Raw genomic sequence first — 18,804 nt, 5'->3', positions numbered from 1 at the left:
AGGGCAATTTTGAGACCAAAGTTGCCTAATTGGTTGTTAATAAATCTCACCTGGGAAATTTCCCTTCATACTCTTTTTTTTTTATTCACTTTTCTGGAAAAGAAAAGAAATATTTAAGGCCATAGAGGGCACTAGTCGAATTCTACTAATAATAAACTCTGGGGGACTGTTCAAATTCTTTGCCTGTACTGGAATTTTAATGAAATTAATTCTGCTTTGATCTCTTTATCTCCAAGGACCTCAGTTTTCTCTTCAGCAAAATAAAAGGAAGGTCACTAGATGAACTCCATAAGCCCTTGAGGTTCCGGCATTCTAAATTTCTGTGATTCTGTGAATATTACTTGAAAAAAAGGCAATTATCTGAGGTTTAAATGGTCTGTGTGGTCTTTGAGCTAAGACAATGTCTTCAGTTCTTTTTGTAAGGCTCACAGTGTCTTGTACAGTTGTTCAACACTAGGTGCATTTGGAATGTAGAGCTGTTGCCCGGGCACTAGAGAAAATCAATTATTATAACCATCTCTCTGATGGGTTTGAGTGATGGTACTCTTTAGGCATGTCTGTGCTTTATTGTGTGACAATGTGAGTGTGGCACACACAATATTGTACACACAATGCAATACACCCAAGTGTTTGGGATTCTGGGTAGAAAATACATCATAAGAATATATTTCTAAAGTGATAACAGTAGGCCATGCCCAAGAATTCAGTTTCTCGACATATAAAACTGCCTATTTGTGATAAAATAAATATTAGGGAATTATATACAGCAGTCTGGTAAATTCTAAAAGAGTATTTATTTTTATGTGTTTCCTGGAACAAAACAGGCACTAGCCCTAATTGCATTTTTGTTTTTTTACATAATTAGCTATGCTAATTCCCTTTACTTTTTCTTATATTAGTAGAAACTTAATGTTAGAGTGAATTGGTTTTTGGTATATGTTAAACACACATTGCATGTGTTTGGTAAAGGGTTAAATTGTAAATTTTCAGAAGTAGTTAAGTTCCTTAAACATTTTTTAAAACTAAGAATTAAAATAAAAAGATTTTATGATCAGGGCAGCCTAGATAGAAAATAAATAAAAGGTACATACAAAAAGATACACACAGACAAGAGTGAGTTGTTCAAATTCAGCTGTGGTGTTAAACGTAAGAAAAGATGAGAGGGGGCTCCTAGAAAGTGGTAAGAGGAACAGCTTTTGTAACAATAAAACTAAACTCAGATTTAATCAGAATGTTGTGAGCATTCTAGAAGGATATACAAACATATTTCAGGGGTTTTGTAGATAGAGTCTCAAGATTCACTCCTCTTTTTTAAGCTTTTAAACTTTGTGATTTCTTTTTTTAAATTTTGTGCCTTCACTTAACTAATAATCTAATATATTAATGTGAATTACTCATGCTGGAGCATCTGGCTGGCCATTTGATAGCATCGCTCTGCCAGGGATTTTAATGCCTGCCTTTGTATTTGGATGTACAGCAAAGATGGCACTGGGAACTTTATGTTTAGGGTCAGAGGATGAAGGGAAAAGGATAGGGGTAAACTTAATACACAAATGGTTTCTTCACATCCATTGAAGACCACCTGACATTATGGTCTGCATATGACTGAAGGAAGGTCTGGCTGCTGTTAAATTGGACAATATTGGTAATGAGAACTGAGCATGTATAACAAACCCCAAATGATTGTGACATGGCAACAATACCAAATTCATACGGTGATTTTGTTTTACCGAAACTATTTTTATAGGGCTTTTCTCCATAACTTTAAATGTGTTTGGGTTTTATAGCATAGCATAAGAACTACAAGTTATGAAGCTTATGGCAAATTTTATTCTGGTGTATATTTATATAACATTGTAATAAAAATAGTTTAAGTTGATGCCGGGGTTTATTAAAGTTTTGTTTTTCCCTTTAAATTACAAGTCAGTAATGAGCAATGATGACACAATGAATACTTTTCACCCTCAAGTTACGTATGGTTTTTGAACTAGATTTCATGTTCAGTTATATTGCTTTTTCAAAAAGCCCGTTTAAATTGGATCAACATTTTAGTGATAAAATCTTCATTTACTCAGTGGCTTTAGAAAGAGCTTGGGACACTAGGAATACATTTAACTAAGGAGGCAAAAGACCTCTACGGGGAGAACTATCAAACACTGGGGAAGGAAATAGCAGAGGACGTAAACAGGTGGAAAACCATACCATACCCATGGGTTGACAGAATCAACATTGTTAAAATGTCTATCCTACCCAAAGTGATCTACAGAGTCAATGCAATCCCTATTAAATTACCAACATCATTTTTCACAGATAGATATGGAAAAAATAATTTTACGCTTCGTATGGAACCAGAGAAGACCCTGTTTAGCGAAAGCAATTCTAGGCAGTAAGAACAAAATGGGAGGAATCAGCTTACCAGACTTGAAACTATACTGCAAGGCCGTGGTTATTAAATCAGCTTGGTTTTGGCACAAGAACAGGGACACAGATCACTGGAACAGAACTGAGAACCCTGATATAAAACCATGCTCATAGAGCCATCTAATCTTTGACAAAGCAGACAAAAACATACACCGGGGAAAAGAATCCTTATTCAATAAATGGTGCTGGGAAAACTGGATAGCCACATGTAAAAGACTGAAACAAGACCCATACCTTTCACCTCTCATAAAAATCAACTCATGGTGGGTAACAGACTTAAACCTGAGGTGTGAAACCATTAGAATTCTAGAAGAAAATGTGGGAAAGACTCTTACAGACATTGGCCTAGGCAAAAAGTTTATGAAGAAGACCCCAAAGGCAATCACAGCAACCACAAAAATAAATAAATGGGACCTGATTAAGTTAAAAAGCTTCTGCATAGCCGAAGAAACTGTATGAGAGCAAACAGAGAACCTACAAAATGGGAGAAAATTTTTTCATGCTACACATCCAATAAAGGGCTGATAACTAGAATCTATTTAAAACTTAGGAAAATCATCAAGAAAAAATCAAACAACCCTATCAAAAAATGGGCAAAGGACATGAACAGAAACTTTTCAAAAGAAGACAGAACACTGGCCAACAAACATATGAAAAAAAAATGCTCAGCCTCTCTAATCATCAGGGAAATGCAAATCAAAACCACAATGAGATATCACTTGTCTCCAGGGAGAATGGTTTTTATCAATAAGTTCCAAAACAATAAATGCTGGTGTGAGTGCAGAGAGATATGAACACTCATACAGTGCTGGTGGGACTTCAAACTAGTGCAACTGCTGTGGAAAGCAATATGGAGGTACCTTAAACAGATACAAGTAGACTTACCATTTGATCTAGCAATCCCATTATTGGGCACCTACCCAAAAGAACAGAAGACATTCTATAAAAAAAGACATCTGCACTCGAATGTTTATAGCAGCATAATTCACAATTGCAAAGATGTGGAAACAACCCAAGTGCCCATCAATACATGGGTGGATTAATAAAATGTGGTATATGTATACCATGGAGTACTACTCAGCTGTAAGAAACAATGGTGATCTAGCATCTGTTGTATTTTCCCAGATAGAGCTGGAACCCATTCTACTAAGTGAAGTATCCCAAGAACGGAAAAATAAGCCCCACATGTACTCACCATCAAATTGGATTCACTGATCAACACCTAAGTGCACATATAGGAATAACATTAATAGGGTGTCAGGCAGATGGGGGGTAGGGGATGGGTGTATATATACATAACGAGTGCAATATGCATCATCTGGGTGATGGACACACTTGAAGCTCTGACTCGGGGGAGGGGGAAAGAGCAATATACGTAACCTAAACTTTTGTACCCCCATAATATGCTGAAATAAAAAAAAAAAAAGTTGGGTACAAACCCTATCCTGCCTGCCTGTTTCTAAACATGTGAACTTGGGCAAGTTTCTTTTTCTGCACTTTGCCATCCTCTTGTGTGAACTGTGAATAATAATAATTAGCAAGATTGTTTTGACAAATATTAATAATAGCTATCCCTCTTTGAACAAGTTACTAGGTGTTAGCCCCCTTAAATATATAATCTCATTTAATTCTCACAAATTATTATTACCCTTTCTACTTTACAGATGAAAAACAGGCCAAGGCAGCTTTAGTTGCCAAGGGATTGCACAGATCTGAACACAGACTGGATTTACTTGTAAAATCCCAAATTCTTCCTTACTATGCAATTTTGCCTAAAATGAAACTGAAATGCTTGGCATACATCTAGACTTTAGTAGGCATTCAGTAAATATTATTTCCTTCTCTTAAGAAAATGACTCATGTTTCTCATCTATGTATCTCTTCTCATCTGAGCTACCAAAAAGCTAAGATCACCCTCTAGTGATAAATTATTCCAATTGAAGACTTTTGATCCCTGAAGTTTAAGAGTGTGAGATGGTATAAATATGAAGGAATTACATGTAAGGTCATGGTGTGGGAAAAGGTGATTATGTTAGGACTTATCATTGATGGTGACCACCATCTGGCAGATTGCCGGTTCATTATATTTCATTTGAATTGTTTCCTTTCCCATCAAATGACTCCTATTTTTCTGATTGTAGATTAACCTCTGAGCTTTAATAATTAGAATTCTGTTTTCCAAAGTATAGTCAAAACAACTTTTTCTTGGCAAAATGTGGAATCCCCATTAGTACCATTAGGACTAAAATGTCATCACTAAAAGTAGAAGGGAACTGAGGAAGACTTCTTTTCATGGCTTACTCCAACACCCTTCTGCTGAGCTCTTGGTTATAGTGCTGAGAATGACAAAATCCCTTAGTTGTGTGAGAAGGTATGCTAGCTGATTCAATAAACCTTTATAAAAGTTTTATGTCAGGCTATGGGCACAAAGTTGTATCACTGCTATAAGCTAAGCAGAATTTAGAAGATAAATGTCAGGCTCAAAAAGAAAAGGCAGCCCTTGTTTATAGTAGACAGAAGTATCATCTACTACTAGATAGATGTAGATACATCTACATTTAGATACTTTGCAGTTCCTCAAATGATTTTCATGAACATTACAATGTCTTTTACTGACATAAGCTATAAGTGATCAGGACACAATTGCAGTATTTTTTTCTAGAAGAGAATTAGACATGATATTCTGTCAGATCAGCCACAAAGGACTTTGTTTTACTATAGTATCTAATACTTATTTGTAGGCCAGAGCAACCATGTTTTCTAACTCCCCAATCCTCTTTGGTTCTGTTATGCAATTTAGGGCTTATTTAGGTGCTTTAGCACAGGGTTCTCTAGCCTCAGCTGAGACTGGCACCAAATAAGCTTGCCTGAGACTTTATAGGGTGTGACGAATAGTCCGGAGCTCCCAGACAACTTTTCCCGGTGTGATTTGGATTCCACTTGAAATTACATGTGACTAGCAGAGGTGCATCTGGAGAAGCCTAATCAGATTTCGTCTTCCATGGAGTAGAAATAAAATGAGCTCATTCACGGTGTCAGAATTCGTTTCTACGCTACAGAATGAGCAATAACCTAAAATCAATGCCAACCTACTGGATTTGGCGTAGGTACTTGAGAAATTGCTCCCCAGGATGTTTTATACATTGCTTTCATCACTCTGCGTTTTCTATTTCAGGGCCCACTCTTCCTAAGACTCATGTTAAAACAGCCTCTCTCGGGTTGGCTGGAAAAGCAAGATCCCCTTTGCTTCCCGTGTCTGTGCCGACAGCCCCTGAAGTGTCTGAGGAGAGCCACAAACCAACCGAGGATTCAGCCAATGTAAGGGCATCTTTGAAATTCACCCCTCAACAAGGGAAGCACTGACTGGTGCCCTGTACTGAAATCTAAGCCAATCAGCTCTTTCCATTAACCCCGGGCCATTGTTGTTCTTACTGTTGTTTGTTTTGTTCTGTTTTCCTCCACTTGATTATGAAGAGAACAAATTTTATAGAAAACAAAATATATTAGAGACTTACTTACATAAAAACTTAATCATAGTAACACACTGACTGCCACACTAGAGAAAAAGTTTTTTTTTCCTTGAGGCCACAGTGTTTTATTATGAAAATGGAATAAAAATTTGGAAAACAAAATAATTCTTTTAAATTTAATGAAAAATTTATTTTTTATTGTTGTCTGTGCATGAGTTATATGCAACTTGAAAAATAGTTCTCATAGCTCCCAAGGTGAAGAAACATGTGCGTTACATGTAAGTCATGAGGCCCCAGGCTCAAAACTAACGTGAGTTAAATACTACTCACATGGCAGTTAATGTGTTAAGGATTATCTTAGAAATATAAGCAGCTAGCTACAGACAGCTATAGAATGTGTGGTTTTTTTAATCCATGTGTACATAATATGTACATATACACACATATATGTTTCCATTCCTGGAAATAATAGTATATAATTATTATTTTTCTTTCTTTCTGTTTTTTCTTTTTTGGTTGAAACACAGGGTCTTGCTGTATTGCTCAGGTTGGAGTGCAGTGGTTATTCACAGGTTATTCACAACCATAGTGCACTACAGCCCTGAACTCCTAGGCTCAAGCAATCCTCCATCCTTAGCCTCCAAGGAACTGAGACTGCTTGTGCATGCCTCCACACCCAGCTTATATAATTATTCTTTTTTTTTTTTTTTTTTTTTTGAGACAGAGTCTCACTCTGTTGCCCAGGCTAGAGTGAGTGCCGTGGCGTCAGCCTAGCTCACAGCAACCTCAAACTCCTGAGCTCAAGGGATCCTCCTGTCTCAGCCTCCCGAGTAGCTGGGACTACAGACATGCACCACCATGCCCGGCTAATTTTTTCTATATATATATATTTTTTAGCTGTCCATATAATTTCTTTCTATTTTTAGTAGAGATGGGGTCTCGCTCTTGCTCAGGCTGGTCTCGAACTCCTGAGCTCAAACGATCCGCCCACCTCGGCCTCCCAGAGTGCTAGGATTACAGGCGTGAGCCACCACGCCCGGCCTATAATTATTCTTTAAAATTAAAAACATAGTAACAAAAAGCTATATTCTGAGGGTTTTATGAAGTCTTCATGCTTGTTACTTCTGAAATCATAAAATAGCCTGTAAATACAGAATTGAGAAAAGGAAAATGCAAAATGCAGAAATGAAGGAAGGAGTTTAAGTGAAAAAAAGAAGGGATGGCGTATTTAGAAAATAAGAGGGGAAAGTTTAATTATATAAGGAGAGAAAAAAAATAGTTACTAAGGAAAGAAGTTAAAAAGTGATCCAATTAGAAAACTGAGAAGGAAAATCAATGGAGAAGGGGGAAAAAACCCCAAAATTTTAAGAAAGAAAACATTGCTCCCAAAAATGTTCTGTAAAGGAGATTCAAAAAGATGTTGCCTAAAGGCAGCTATTTATGGAAAACTTTGGTTCCTTTCTGAATGTAATTCAAGATAAAACACTTAAAGCTAAGGAATTAACATATCAGATACCTTGAAAAATCAGGGAACTCAAAGAGAAAGAAGATGAAAGGAACAAATTAAAATTCTATTTTGTTAATACAGTTGGTTTTTTTTCTACCATAAATTGTGAAATGAGAATATATGTGACACATATCCATCTAGTTTCTGTTTTCTTCATGCACAAATGAGTCTTCTGAAAAATTGCAAATAATATATTAATAAAGAAAATTGTAACAATATCAAAAGATAAACAGGTCACATACTCAATCCTCTCTGAGCAATGCAACTACCAGTTTTCTTTAACAAAATTACATTGTCTTCTGAAATCTGGTTTTTGTAAAAAATAAAGGATCATGTCATCTGCATGAAGGGCAATACATTTTTTCGTTCATTTTTTCTTCCAGGGCTAAAAACAATAAAATATTTTAAGTGTATTGAAACCACGGAAGCAGAGTATCTCTATGTAGTGTGACTGAATGTTTGGCAGAGAGTGTTACGTACTTAACACACATTTTAAAAGTTTCAAATTTATAAGAATCTTATACACTTTTGTCAGAATATAGCTGTTTACTTAAATATTTGTTTACTCTCAAGGTTTGTGGCCATATCTCAAATCAGGTCAAACTCCTAATGTACATAAAATATCTCATCTCATAAGGAATCATGTTAGGTGGCCTGTTTTCGCATTTAAGATTGACGCTAAAGAGTGACAGCCAGAGGTATAGTATTGAGAGTAGTAAGAAATAAACATTAAAGAAAATACAGGAATGGGACAATTTATATTGGCACCGTCCTATGGAAATATAATGTGAACCACATGAGTAATGTTAAATTTTCTGGAAGCCACATTAAGAGATGTAAAAATAAATAGGTGAAAATAATTTAAATATTTTTTATCTAACCCAATATTTCTAAATTATGATGTCAACATACAATAAATATAAAAAATTGTTAATTGAGATAGTTTACATTTACTTTTGTACTAAATGGTCAGAATCTGGTATGTATTTTATATGTAAAACACATTTCAATTTGGATTAGCTTGAAATATTATATTTCAAGAATATAATAGCTACACATGGCTAGTGATTGTCACATTACACAATGAAATCTAGACAATAAAGATAATCCAGACAATTAGAACATTTTTGGAAATGAGTTACCAAGCAATCACCTCACTTAATTTCTCTCTTCATATATATTAATATAACATCCTTTTTAGCCAAATTGGATATTTTTCAATGCCCATTAAGCCCTGAAAATTGTATAGTATATGGACAAATCATTCATTGACATACTGAGATGTCTATGGGAAGCTCATGCATTAATACCATGCATTTTGAGCGGTTTCTTCACTGGCTGGAGTAGTTCTGTGCCTATTCCTCCACAATGCAGATTCTATCAATGCTCTTTTGGGATCCAGGGTATTTATTTGGCAGGATTAGATATATATTTCTGACCGTGGTACCAAGCAATGCTTCCTGTCTATGCAGAGCTAGAAATCATGGCTCAGGCCTCAATGGTTCAATCATTTAATCAATTGAATGGGCTAGCCAAGAATAATCAAGTAGAACATCTGTATAAGTCAAAACAAATGATATGTCAAGAAAGGAAGAAAGGAAACTAACACTTATCGAACACTTAACACAGCCAGCACTGACTTGTTGACTCCTCCAGCTACGCACTGAGGCAAACTTGCTGTTCCCATTTGGCAAATAAGGAGACTGACTCAAAAACACTGCAAGTGTACAAGAGACCTGGGATTCAAACCAACATCGTAACCTCAGTGCTCTTTCTCCTTCTTCCCCCATCTGGCTAACCATCAAAATTACCTGAGAAATTTTTTTGAAATATAGATTTCTAGGTCCTTCCCATACCTTCTGAATCAGAATTCTTAAGGCTAATGACGTGGTATCTGTGATAATTAATACATCTTATTACTAACAAGATAGAAGTGACTTACAGTGAGTGAGAGTTACAGAGAACGTGTTCATTAAGCTTTCTGCAGTTGAATCTCCTCTTTTATCCACCATTCAAATCATGTCAAAAGAGCCTCTTCACCTCTATGCCTAGGACTCGCTCTGGTTTGGGGCATGAATTTTGTTTCCACATACAAACTAAAGTCATAATCCCCAGACTTTCCACGGGTCAAGGCAAAGCCCATCAAGTTCTCACAACAAAAATTATCTATTGCACGTTACAAAGAAAAAAAAATTCTGTTGGTATCTTGATAGGTAGCCTACCAAAAGGAAAAGGAGCTCATGTACTGAATGTGCGTGCACCAGGTGCCAGTCACTGTGGTAGACAATAAACTAAACAGCCTATGAAATAGACGTCATTAGCATCATTTTAATTTAGATGAGGAAAACTATACATCAGACAGGTTCATGAGCTTGCTCAGGACCACAAAGCTAATAGTTGGTAGAACTTGATTTGAAACAAGATCTTTTGGACTCTGAAACATATTCCCTATCCTAGAGATGGAGTCAGTGAAACAGTATGTAATCATTTATCACCACCCTCTTTTATTCCCAACATCTTCAATGATTATACTCTGAGGACAGCCCCAGCTGTGGGCCACAGTGTCAGACTTGAGAATACTGAGTGACCAACTAGCCATGGTCACTGCCTTCATAGAAGGAATGTCTCCCTGTTGAATACTAACTCTGTGTTCTCATTCTCTCTATAGGTGTACGAACAGGATGATCTGAGTGAGCAAATGGCGAGTTTGGAAGGGCTCATGAAGCAACTGAATGCCATCACAGGCTCGGCTTTTTAACGTATATTGCCGAATTGATGAGGTGAATTTTCCAGGAACTTTGCAGCATACCAATTACATATAAACAGCACACCTGTGTCCAAGAACGCTAACCAGTGTACAGGTCAACCATCAGAATCACTCAATTAAGGAAGATCCTGAAGCAGGTCAGAAGGAATAAGCATCGCTTCTTTCATAGGCATCAAATTGTAAAATGATGACTGTGAGGTCCCTAGACAAAAGCAAAGATGCATCTTCACTGCAATGTCAAAGCTGAAGCTGCTGTTATAGAATAGTCCTGGGTCTTTGCCACTGCAGTGACCACACTGTCATAACTAATGCCTGTGTTTTCCTTCATCAAGGCCTGTCATTTTATATGTAGGTCTAGTCTTACAAAATGCAAGTGCATTATTTAAGCCTGTACCATGCCATGGCAAACCCGTGCAAGCTCACTATTTTGTTTTCAACTTTAAAGTACAAAGCACCCATGGGAATTGTCTCACTACACAGCACCAAAGGATTGGATATTTTCCTTACAGCACAAAAAGTAAATAAGTAAACAAACAAAAAAGCAGCGAATGCTCATGTTTGTAACTCAGTCGTTCATCTTGGCACAAGTGGTGAATATTAGCAAGTGGCTGTAAAATTCACCCACTTGGGCAAGTATTCAGAAATCCACCCTTGGTTCACATTTATGTCTGGAGTACAGGAACATAAAAATCTGCAACTAGTGGCATCCTGCCAGCAGCAGTACATTTCCGGAAAGAGGATACAATATGCAATCTTCTCAGATACGTGGTAATTATATGCTTAAGCTTGTAATAGGACACTTTTCAATTTGGGTGGCTTTTGTGCCATACCACACTGTGATGCCGTTTCAAAGCTTCACCAAGGCCATCTTCCTCAGGAGTCTGGACAGGAGAGTCCCCTCTGCCCCTCCCTGCCCGAGTTCTCCTTGGCAACTAGCCTTGGGTGAGGTCGCCAGCTCCACACATGGGATGGCTTCTTTGCCAATATCTGCTGCCCTCCCTCCCACCACCCCGTGGAAATAGCAGATTCCCTAAGAGCAGACCCCGAGGAAGGGAAGGAAAATAAAAGGCAGTTTCTAACAGTACCTTCTCTCGAAGGATGCCAGTTCTGCCTGTGGCGTCAGCATTGGCAAGTGTTGACCACCAGGCCCTGTTGCCAAGGGAACCTTCTACACCATAGCTGTGCCAGAGTCAGGGAGAGGCAGAGGGCCGGGTGCCACTTGACACTTCTGACACATCATAAACCCACTGGATACCTTTCAAAAGCAGTGTCTTAAACTGTGGGCTGGAATTTTAAACTTCTCTTGCCATGTTTATTTACAGCTTGGAACTAGCTGAAATTAAGAACATTTTGCGTGCAACCTTTTAGTTTCTGAATTTTCAGCTGCATTTGGAGTTAATCCCTGTTTATGCAGCTGAATCGCCAAAAGGGAGGTAGTTTGCATATTTATCAGTTAGGCGACTTGAAAACCCAATGCGAGAGTTTCAGCTGAATTATTCCTTTCAGCTCTGCCTTTGATTTCAAGCTTGAGTAGGTCATAATTTTAAAAGAGCATGGAAGGGATAGGATCTTTACAACCTAATAGCTCCTTTTATTAGGTGGGTAATTATATATGAATCCCTGAATGAAATATTTTGAGCAAAATGGCACTGTAACAGAAGTAATAATTCAGATTATTTTTTTACAGTTTTATGTCAGGAAGGAAATCTGATGTCAGAGAGGGCTGTTCAAATGGTTCATTAGAAAGTCCGGTCCATTTGCAAAATTGTTCCTTCTACAAGAGTGCTCTTTCAATCTAAGATTTTCTGGAAGTCCCTCTGAAGAGCTATGTGACATTATTCTATGGGACAGATTACTCTTGTTTAACATCTGGGCACTTAGGTAGACAACCCTCCACTGACCTGGAATAAGGCATTTCTTAACATAATATTGAAATTCTTCAGAAATAATCCATTACGTCAAAAAAGAAAATGTTCATTAGGCTAGCCTAACCTTCTCTAGGCCCTAGAGTAGCCTCCCCTTTATAACGCTGACAAACAGGGAACATTCTCTGAAGGCATTTGATACCACTAGGATCATTCTGCGTGTTCCATTTGGAATGGGCTGCAAATCTCAGATTTTAGGGGTTGAGTACAATTGCAATCTGTAGAATTAAGTTGGACAATCAAGAGAACTAGCATTTTCACAAAATTCTAGATCCCTCTAGTCAAAGTCAATGACTTTAGGAAGCAAAAATTTTAAAAATACATCAAAAGTATATGTGATTTGTTTTCAGTGGGAGTTATATTTCCGCTGCATGCTCTTGAAACGTTCCTTATTACACAAATACAATGGTTTATTTTAGCAATTTTGGCAATGCTAAGAAGTCTTAGCACCATGCACTGAATATAGAGTAGAATCCATTTAGATATCTTCAAAAGAATCTACTGTCATTTACCTGGTGGTTTTAATACACAGTGACTTCACCACAACTTCCATATAACTCTGCGCGCTCTGCAATCTCAAGTAGTTTACACACGTGTACAACTGCCTGCCCTACTTTTTAGGAAACTTTCCAATCCCTCCGTCTCCTGATGTCTTGACAAGAAGAAACCTGTGAATATGGTGAGATGGTCTCTGTTTTGCTCCTACTGAGTCTAGTTCATGGCACGAAGGTCTTTTTAAGCTCATAAATCTCCCTGACTCCCATAGGGTGATGCTTGATGGCCAACCAGCAGCTCTGCCACCAGGATTCATTTCTCTGAAAAAGGAGAAAAATCAAACCTGGCAGAGCAATCTCAGGCCTCCCCTGCAATGTGCCAAACTGTCAGGCAAGAGCATCCTCTTGGGGGGGGAAAAAAAAAAAAAAAGTATTTTTCTTAATATTTCACCTGAATAAGAAAGCTATTTTCTATCCTCTAGAAATTTCCACGTTTTGTTAAACTCACAAAAATGCAAATCACTCAAAAGGTGTAAAGAATATTTGGATGATGTTCTAGCCAAAAGTGAAATATTTCTTAGTGATTTACATCTAGTAAGAAACCAGTCAGACTTGCCTCTTTGTATAACAGAGCTATAAGCTTCTAGAAAATTTAAATAATGCAACTTTACATGTGGGTATCATAAAATGCACACTCAATTGAGTAACTTGAAAACAAAACCAAGCCAGTGATATAAGAGGTAGATTTATTAAGGCTTCTTGTTGGATGTAACATTAGTTTCTTTAAAATAAAAATTATTCAAAGTGAGATGTATGTTCAGCTCCCTGCCTTGGTACCGGGTATAAAAGGAGAGCCACCCGGCATTAGTATGACGGTCCAGACAACATTTTGAAACTGTAAAATTTGGCCTTCATTGGCTTTTCCAATAAAGAATCTGTCAAATACAGGTCTTTCTGGAAGCTGTCGGTGTCTGTACGTGAAGATGATTGTGGGTACTTATCCACCCTTTGGAAACTTCTGTTGAGTTCATTTAAATAAGCATCTTAAGGTTGTCTCCAGATTTAATAGAGTGTCCCAGATATGACAGCTGGACTGTAATACCAACAAAAAGTTAACTAAAGAGATCATCTTACAATTTTAGATAAAATTATATCGCAGACTCAGACCTCTTGTGGTTCTGGAATGTACATTTCTAGTCAGTAAAAGAAAGGAAAATAGAAAAATTACTTAGTTTTAGATGTGTCTTAACAAAACAAAAGTATCTGAACTTTAAAATAGATGGGGAGCTTTCCCTGCCTCCCTGGTTCCCTTCATACACCCACAGGCAGTTCTGCAGGCCAGAGGTTTGTGTCCTACCCTATTCATAACCACAACCACAATACAGAGCCCACAATCTTCTAGAGCTTCAGAAGCATTCATACACTCAAATCTACACTCTCTCTCTTTCTAGAAATCACATTCAAAGCAACATTTTACGCATAATTTGTAATCCTCTAGTGACTTTTCAGAAAGCACTTTAGTATTGTACAAAATACTTTTCACTTGACTCTGGTGATTTCATTCAAATTGGATACGTTGGAAAATCACAAATTGGTGTTTTGTATGATATTCCATTCCAACGAAGAATATATGCACCCGTCCTTCAATATGCCTTGCTATTCAAACTCCTGCTTCCAAAAAGTATCGATTCTGAAAAGAAATGCCTATTTCCTAGTCAGTGAGGTTATATAGGAGACAAAATACCATGCCCACATCAGCAAGTGAAGGCTATTACACTTCTGATCTGGGTTCCCTGTTGCCACTATTGGATAATATTCACTTGCGGGACTTCCAGTTGCACTCTCCGAAGGATTTTTTTCTCTTGCTCTCAGTAGAGAGCCTTTGTGCATTGTCATCCTATGATTTTTGCTGGTAGGAGTGCAACAGCAAAACTCTACAAGATGTCACAGAGGCATGGGCCAAGGGATCTCACTGTGTGCTGAACGTGTTATTTTCAGATGCAAGAAAGGAATGTTGGAGAGGAGGAAAAATGCTGTTTTTTATCATTGTAGGGTAAACCTGACAATTCTGAACTTTGTGAATTGTCAGCTTGTTTGGGGGAGGGTGGGTGGGTATGGGGTGTACTTTTTATAAGTAATATTTAATTTATTATTTAGAGTGGCTTCTTTTTGGATAATTTATGATAAAAAGGGAGATCTGGTTGGGATTTAGGTATGGCTGTTAAAGCTGCAGTGTTCCATATCTTGGAGGGACCACTTTGGAAATGAATTGTCCATTGCTGGGTATAACGAGATGTCTAGTCCAGGCAAAGCCTTCACTGAAGTTTCATCATCACCACCTTCTCCCTTCCTCGGGTCATTCAGAGAAGATGACATCAAATCTAAAATAATTCTAAAAGCATTTTGCAAATCACTGCTACTCATTCTCTCAAAGGGCTTTGCAACTCAAATTGGTAGTGTGCTAGTGATAAGTTTATTTGGTAGAAATGGGTATACTACAGCTTTAACTAGCCTTAGTGGAAGAAAGAACTTTTTGTTGCTACAAAACACCTTTAAAAAAAGGTATTTTGAGTCTACAAAGAGTTTCTTTAAATTGTCAGACTCTAGCATTGTTAACCAAATTAGACTAGTGATTACAATATTTAAGTGTAAATCTTGTTCTATGAGAAAGGAAACTTGCTTACAGTTTAAAACAATGACTGTTTCTACACATGATCTTGTATACTACTACACGAGGAAAAAAGGGGTTTTGTAATCACTGTAGAACAGTCTCATATTCATTTTTTATAGAAATGTTATTCCAATGGTGCATTTTTTGTTTAATAAATAAAGTTTTGATACAAAGTGCTTTCTTCATGTTATTTATAGTAAATGGTTGTATTACACACACAGCCCCAAGCCTGTCTGTACTTATCCTTAGGATACATTCTCTTAATCTGTGTTTCTATAAAGTAATACCTGAGGCTGGGTAATCTATAAAGAAAAGAGGTTTCTTTGGCTTATGGTTCTTCAGGCTGTACAAGAAAGCAAGGTGCCAGAATCTCTTCCTAGTGAAGGATTCAGGCTGCTGCTACTCACAATGGAAGGGAAAGGGGAGCCGGCATGTGCAGAAATCACATGGTGGAAGAAGCAGCAACAAAGAGAAAGGAGGTGCCAGCCTCTCATAAACAATCAGCTCTTAGGGGAACTAATGGAGTGAGAACTCACTCATTACCAGGAGGACAGCACCAAGCCAGTCATGAGGGATCTGCTCCCATGACCCCATGACCCAAACACTTCCACTGGGCCCTGCTTCCAACATTGGAGATCAAATTTCAACATGAGATCAGGAGGAGGCCAAACATCCAAACCATGGCATACACATTGCCTCTTACTAACATCTGTGGAAGCAGCTGTCAGTATCTGCTATGTCCTGTTGGATCCTTATACCATGTCCATGCAGACTCCCAGTGCACTTTCAATCCCAGAAGTCAGTACCCGTATCTTTTTATTGGCGAGCTGCCTCAGACTGCTGGAACTTGCTCTGTCTGCATGTGCACAAGAGCTAGATATGTCTGATCAGATCTCACCAATAGCAGCTAAACACTCTAGCCCCTTTGCCCTTGATGGAGACAACTCTGAGGTCTAACCCACTTTATCTCTGCAGGGCTGAGCCAAAGTGACTATATGGAGATGTTGCTTCACAATACTGCACCCATGGTAGTGTACCTATGCTTGGCTTGCCTCCCTCCCTTGTCCCTCTCCTCCCCTTCCCCTAATTGTTTCTCCAGGGATCACTTCATAATAAATCACTCTGACATTAGTCTTCATAGCAGGGGCTGTTTCTAGGGAAGTTCACCCAAGACAAGATCCTTCTATCTGTGATCCAGTTTCAACACACCAACACCAAAGGAATGACATACTCTCTCCATCCCCCAGATATTTCATTTTCATGGGGTTAACAGCAGAACATGGGGACACATATGCATTGAACAATACATATCTACAGGTATTGAAAGATTCAGTTTGACATACAACATATTCCTTAAGAAAAAGTTATGTATTAATAAAAGTTTTATTAACTCTTTTGAGCAAGCAGAGAACTTTTCAGGAAGTTATTGTTTCAAGGCAATGTATCACAGATGAGAGGACAGGTGAAGACTTTAAAGGACACCTAGCTCTTACCATGTTCTTCAACCAATTATCAGTCCATCTAGAGGAAAGAAATGTACTCAAACTTCTCTAAGGATATGGAGAAACCAGAACCCCTGTTCATTTTTGTTGGGATTTAAACTGGTATGGTCACTATAGAAAAAAGTATCAGTATGATGGTTTTTTAAAAAATTAAACATAGATTACCACATGATCCAACAATTCTACTTCTGGGTATGCACCCAAAAGAATTGAAAGAAGGGACTTGAACAGATACTTGGCCACTCATGTTCATGAAAGCATCATTCACAATAGCCAAAATATGGAAGCAACACAAGTGTCCATAGACAGACTAATGGATTAACAAAATGTACTATGTTCATATAATGGAATATTTACCTAAAAAAATAAGAAAATCCTGGCACATGCTACAACATGGATAAACCCTGAAGACATTGTGCTTAGTAAAATAAACAAGTCACAAAAAGACATATACTGTATAATTCCACTTATATGAGGTATGTAGCATAGTCAAATTTATTAAATATGGACAGTGGAAAGTAGAATAGTAATTGTCAGGGGCTGTGTAAGAGGCAGGGGGGAATATTTAACAGGTATAGAGTTTTAGTTTTGGAAGATGAATAAAGTTCATGGATGGATGATGGTAACACAAAAAATTTGAATGTAGGCTTCTCGCCCGCCAGATGCACTGCACTAGCACTAGGGCAGACAGCACAAAGAAAAAAAAAAAAAAACAAAGGCACCATCCGGGGGATGGACATGCTTGAAGCTCTCACCTGACTCAGGTAGCACAAAGGCAATATGTGTAACCTAAACATTTGTACCCCGGTAATATGCTGAAATAAAAAAAAAGAAAAAGAAAAAAAATTGAATGCACTTAATGCCACGGAACTATACACTTAAAAATAATTATAATTATAAATTTTATGTTATATATATTTTAACACAGTTTTTAAATGAGGATATTCTAGCAATATCTTCTACAAATACTGATGTGTATTCTGACTTCTGAAATATAAATATGTAACGGCAAATATATTAAAAGAGATTGATACGGAGAAATAGAAACAACACATATACCAGTCTATTTTATATCAGAAATATTACACTGTTATACTCATTTCATGTTATCATCTCTTACAAAAGAATGTTGTGTTATCATGGAAGGCTATCAGATATGATTGTCTCCATGGAAAACTGGTTATTTAAAGAAAAATTAAATGGATTTCTGGTGTCTGGCCTTGAGTGGAGAATAAACTTAACTATTCTGTCCACTGGCAATATTTTTATGGGAAGGATTTTAGAGTGGTTGAAAAATAAGATACTCTATTATCTCAAATACTCTGCAATACTATAAAGAATAGATAGTAGAATGTATTAATGTGCATGTAGGTGAACTTAGTAGATCTGAAAGAAAGTGGAAAATCAAAGAGACCTACTCAGAGCTAGAAGCCAAAAAGATTGACATTACCTCTCTCTTTCAGGGACATTTTCTTCATTGATTACTCATTTTTTCATTTACATTGACACATTTTAAAGTTTTATGTATAATTCTTAAAAATTTTCCCTTATCTTCATCTTATCATTTCTCTTCATTTTTTTTCATTCCTTACGCTTTTCTCTAAACATGCTTTGCATCCTCTTAGTTTGACCATCCACATTACTGTTTCTACTTTTCGTAAAGTTAACTTTGTCTTTTACTGCTTCCACTAATGCTTTTAATTCCACTAGAGTATTTTTAATTCACTTGCAATTCTTCCTTTTCTTACCCATCTTCTTTGTTTCATAGTATTGTCTTTTTCTCACATCTTGTTACTTCTTTATTAAATTTCAATTCTGTGTCATGGGGTTGATATTTCTTCATATAAAGTATAAAAATTCCAAGTAGTTTTCTCTACAAGAAACTCCTGGTTTTGTAAAAGAATCATCCTCTAAGCCTGCTATGTCTCATTACCTTAGCCTGTTATCTTTATTTCAGTTGGAAATATTTTTAATGTATTCATTTAATCCCAAATGAAGGAAGATCTATTGAGATCAATGCATGTCAAGCCCCTGTGCAACTGAATTG

At 37.2% G+C, this 18,804-nt stretch overlaps 1 protein-coding gene across 1 annotated transcript in view; it reads left to right on the top strand.

Annotated features, from left to right (window-relative positions):
* DCC (DCC netrin 1 receptor) overlaps positions 1-15,428 on the top strand; it is a 1,008,052-nt gene extending 992,624 nt beyond the window's left edge. Inside the window, exons 28-29 of the mRNA XM_069467986.1 lie at positions 5,597-5,739; positions 10,067-15,428. Of these exons, the coding sequence (XP_069324087.1) occupies positions 5,597-5,739; positions 10,067-10,156 (233 nt within the window). The 3' untranslated portion in view covers positions 10,157-15,428. The remainder of the gene's footprint in view (positions 1-5,596; positions 5,740-10,066) is intronic.
* Positions 15,429-18,804: the final 3,376 nt, after the last annotated feature.

Source organism: Eulemur rufifrons, chromosome 5 (assembly GCF_041146395.1).
Source record: "Eulemur rufifrons isolate Redbay chromosome 5, OSU_ERuf_1, whole genome shotgun sequence".
Classification (NCBI taxonomy): Eukaryota; Metazoa; Chordata; class Mammalia; order Primates; family Lemuridae; genus Eulemur; species Eulemur rufifrons.
The sequence above is the reverse complement of the archived record's forward strand: the minus strand, read 5'-3'. Positions and strand labels throughout refer to the sequence as shown.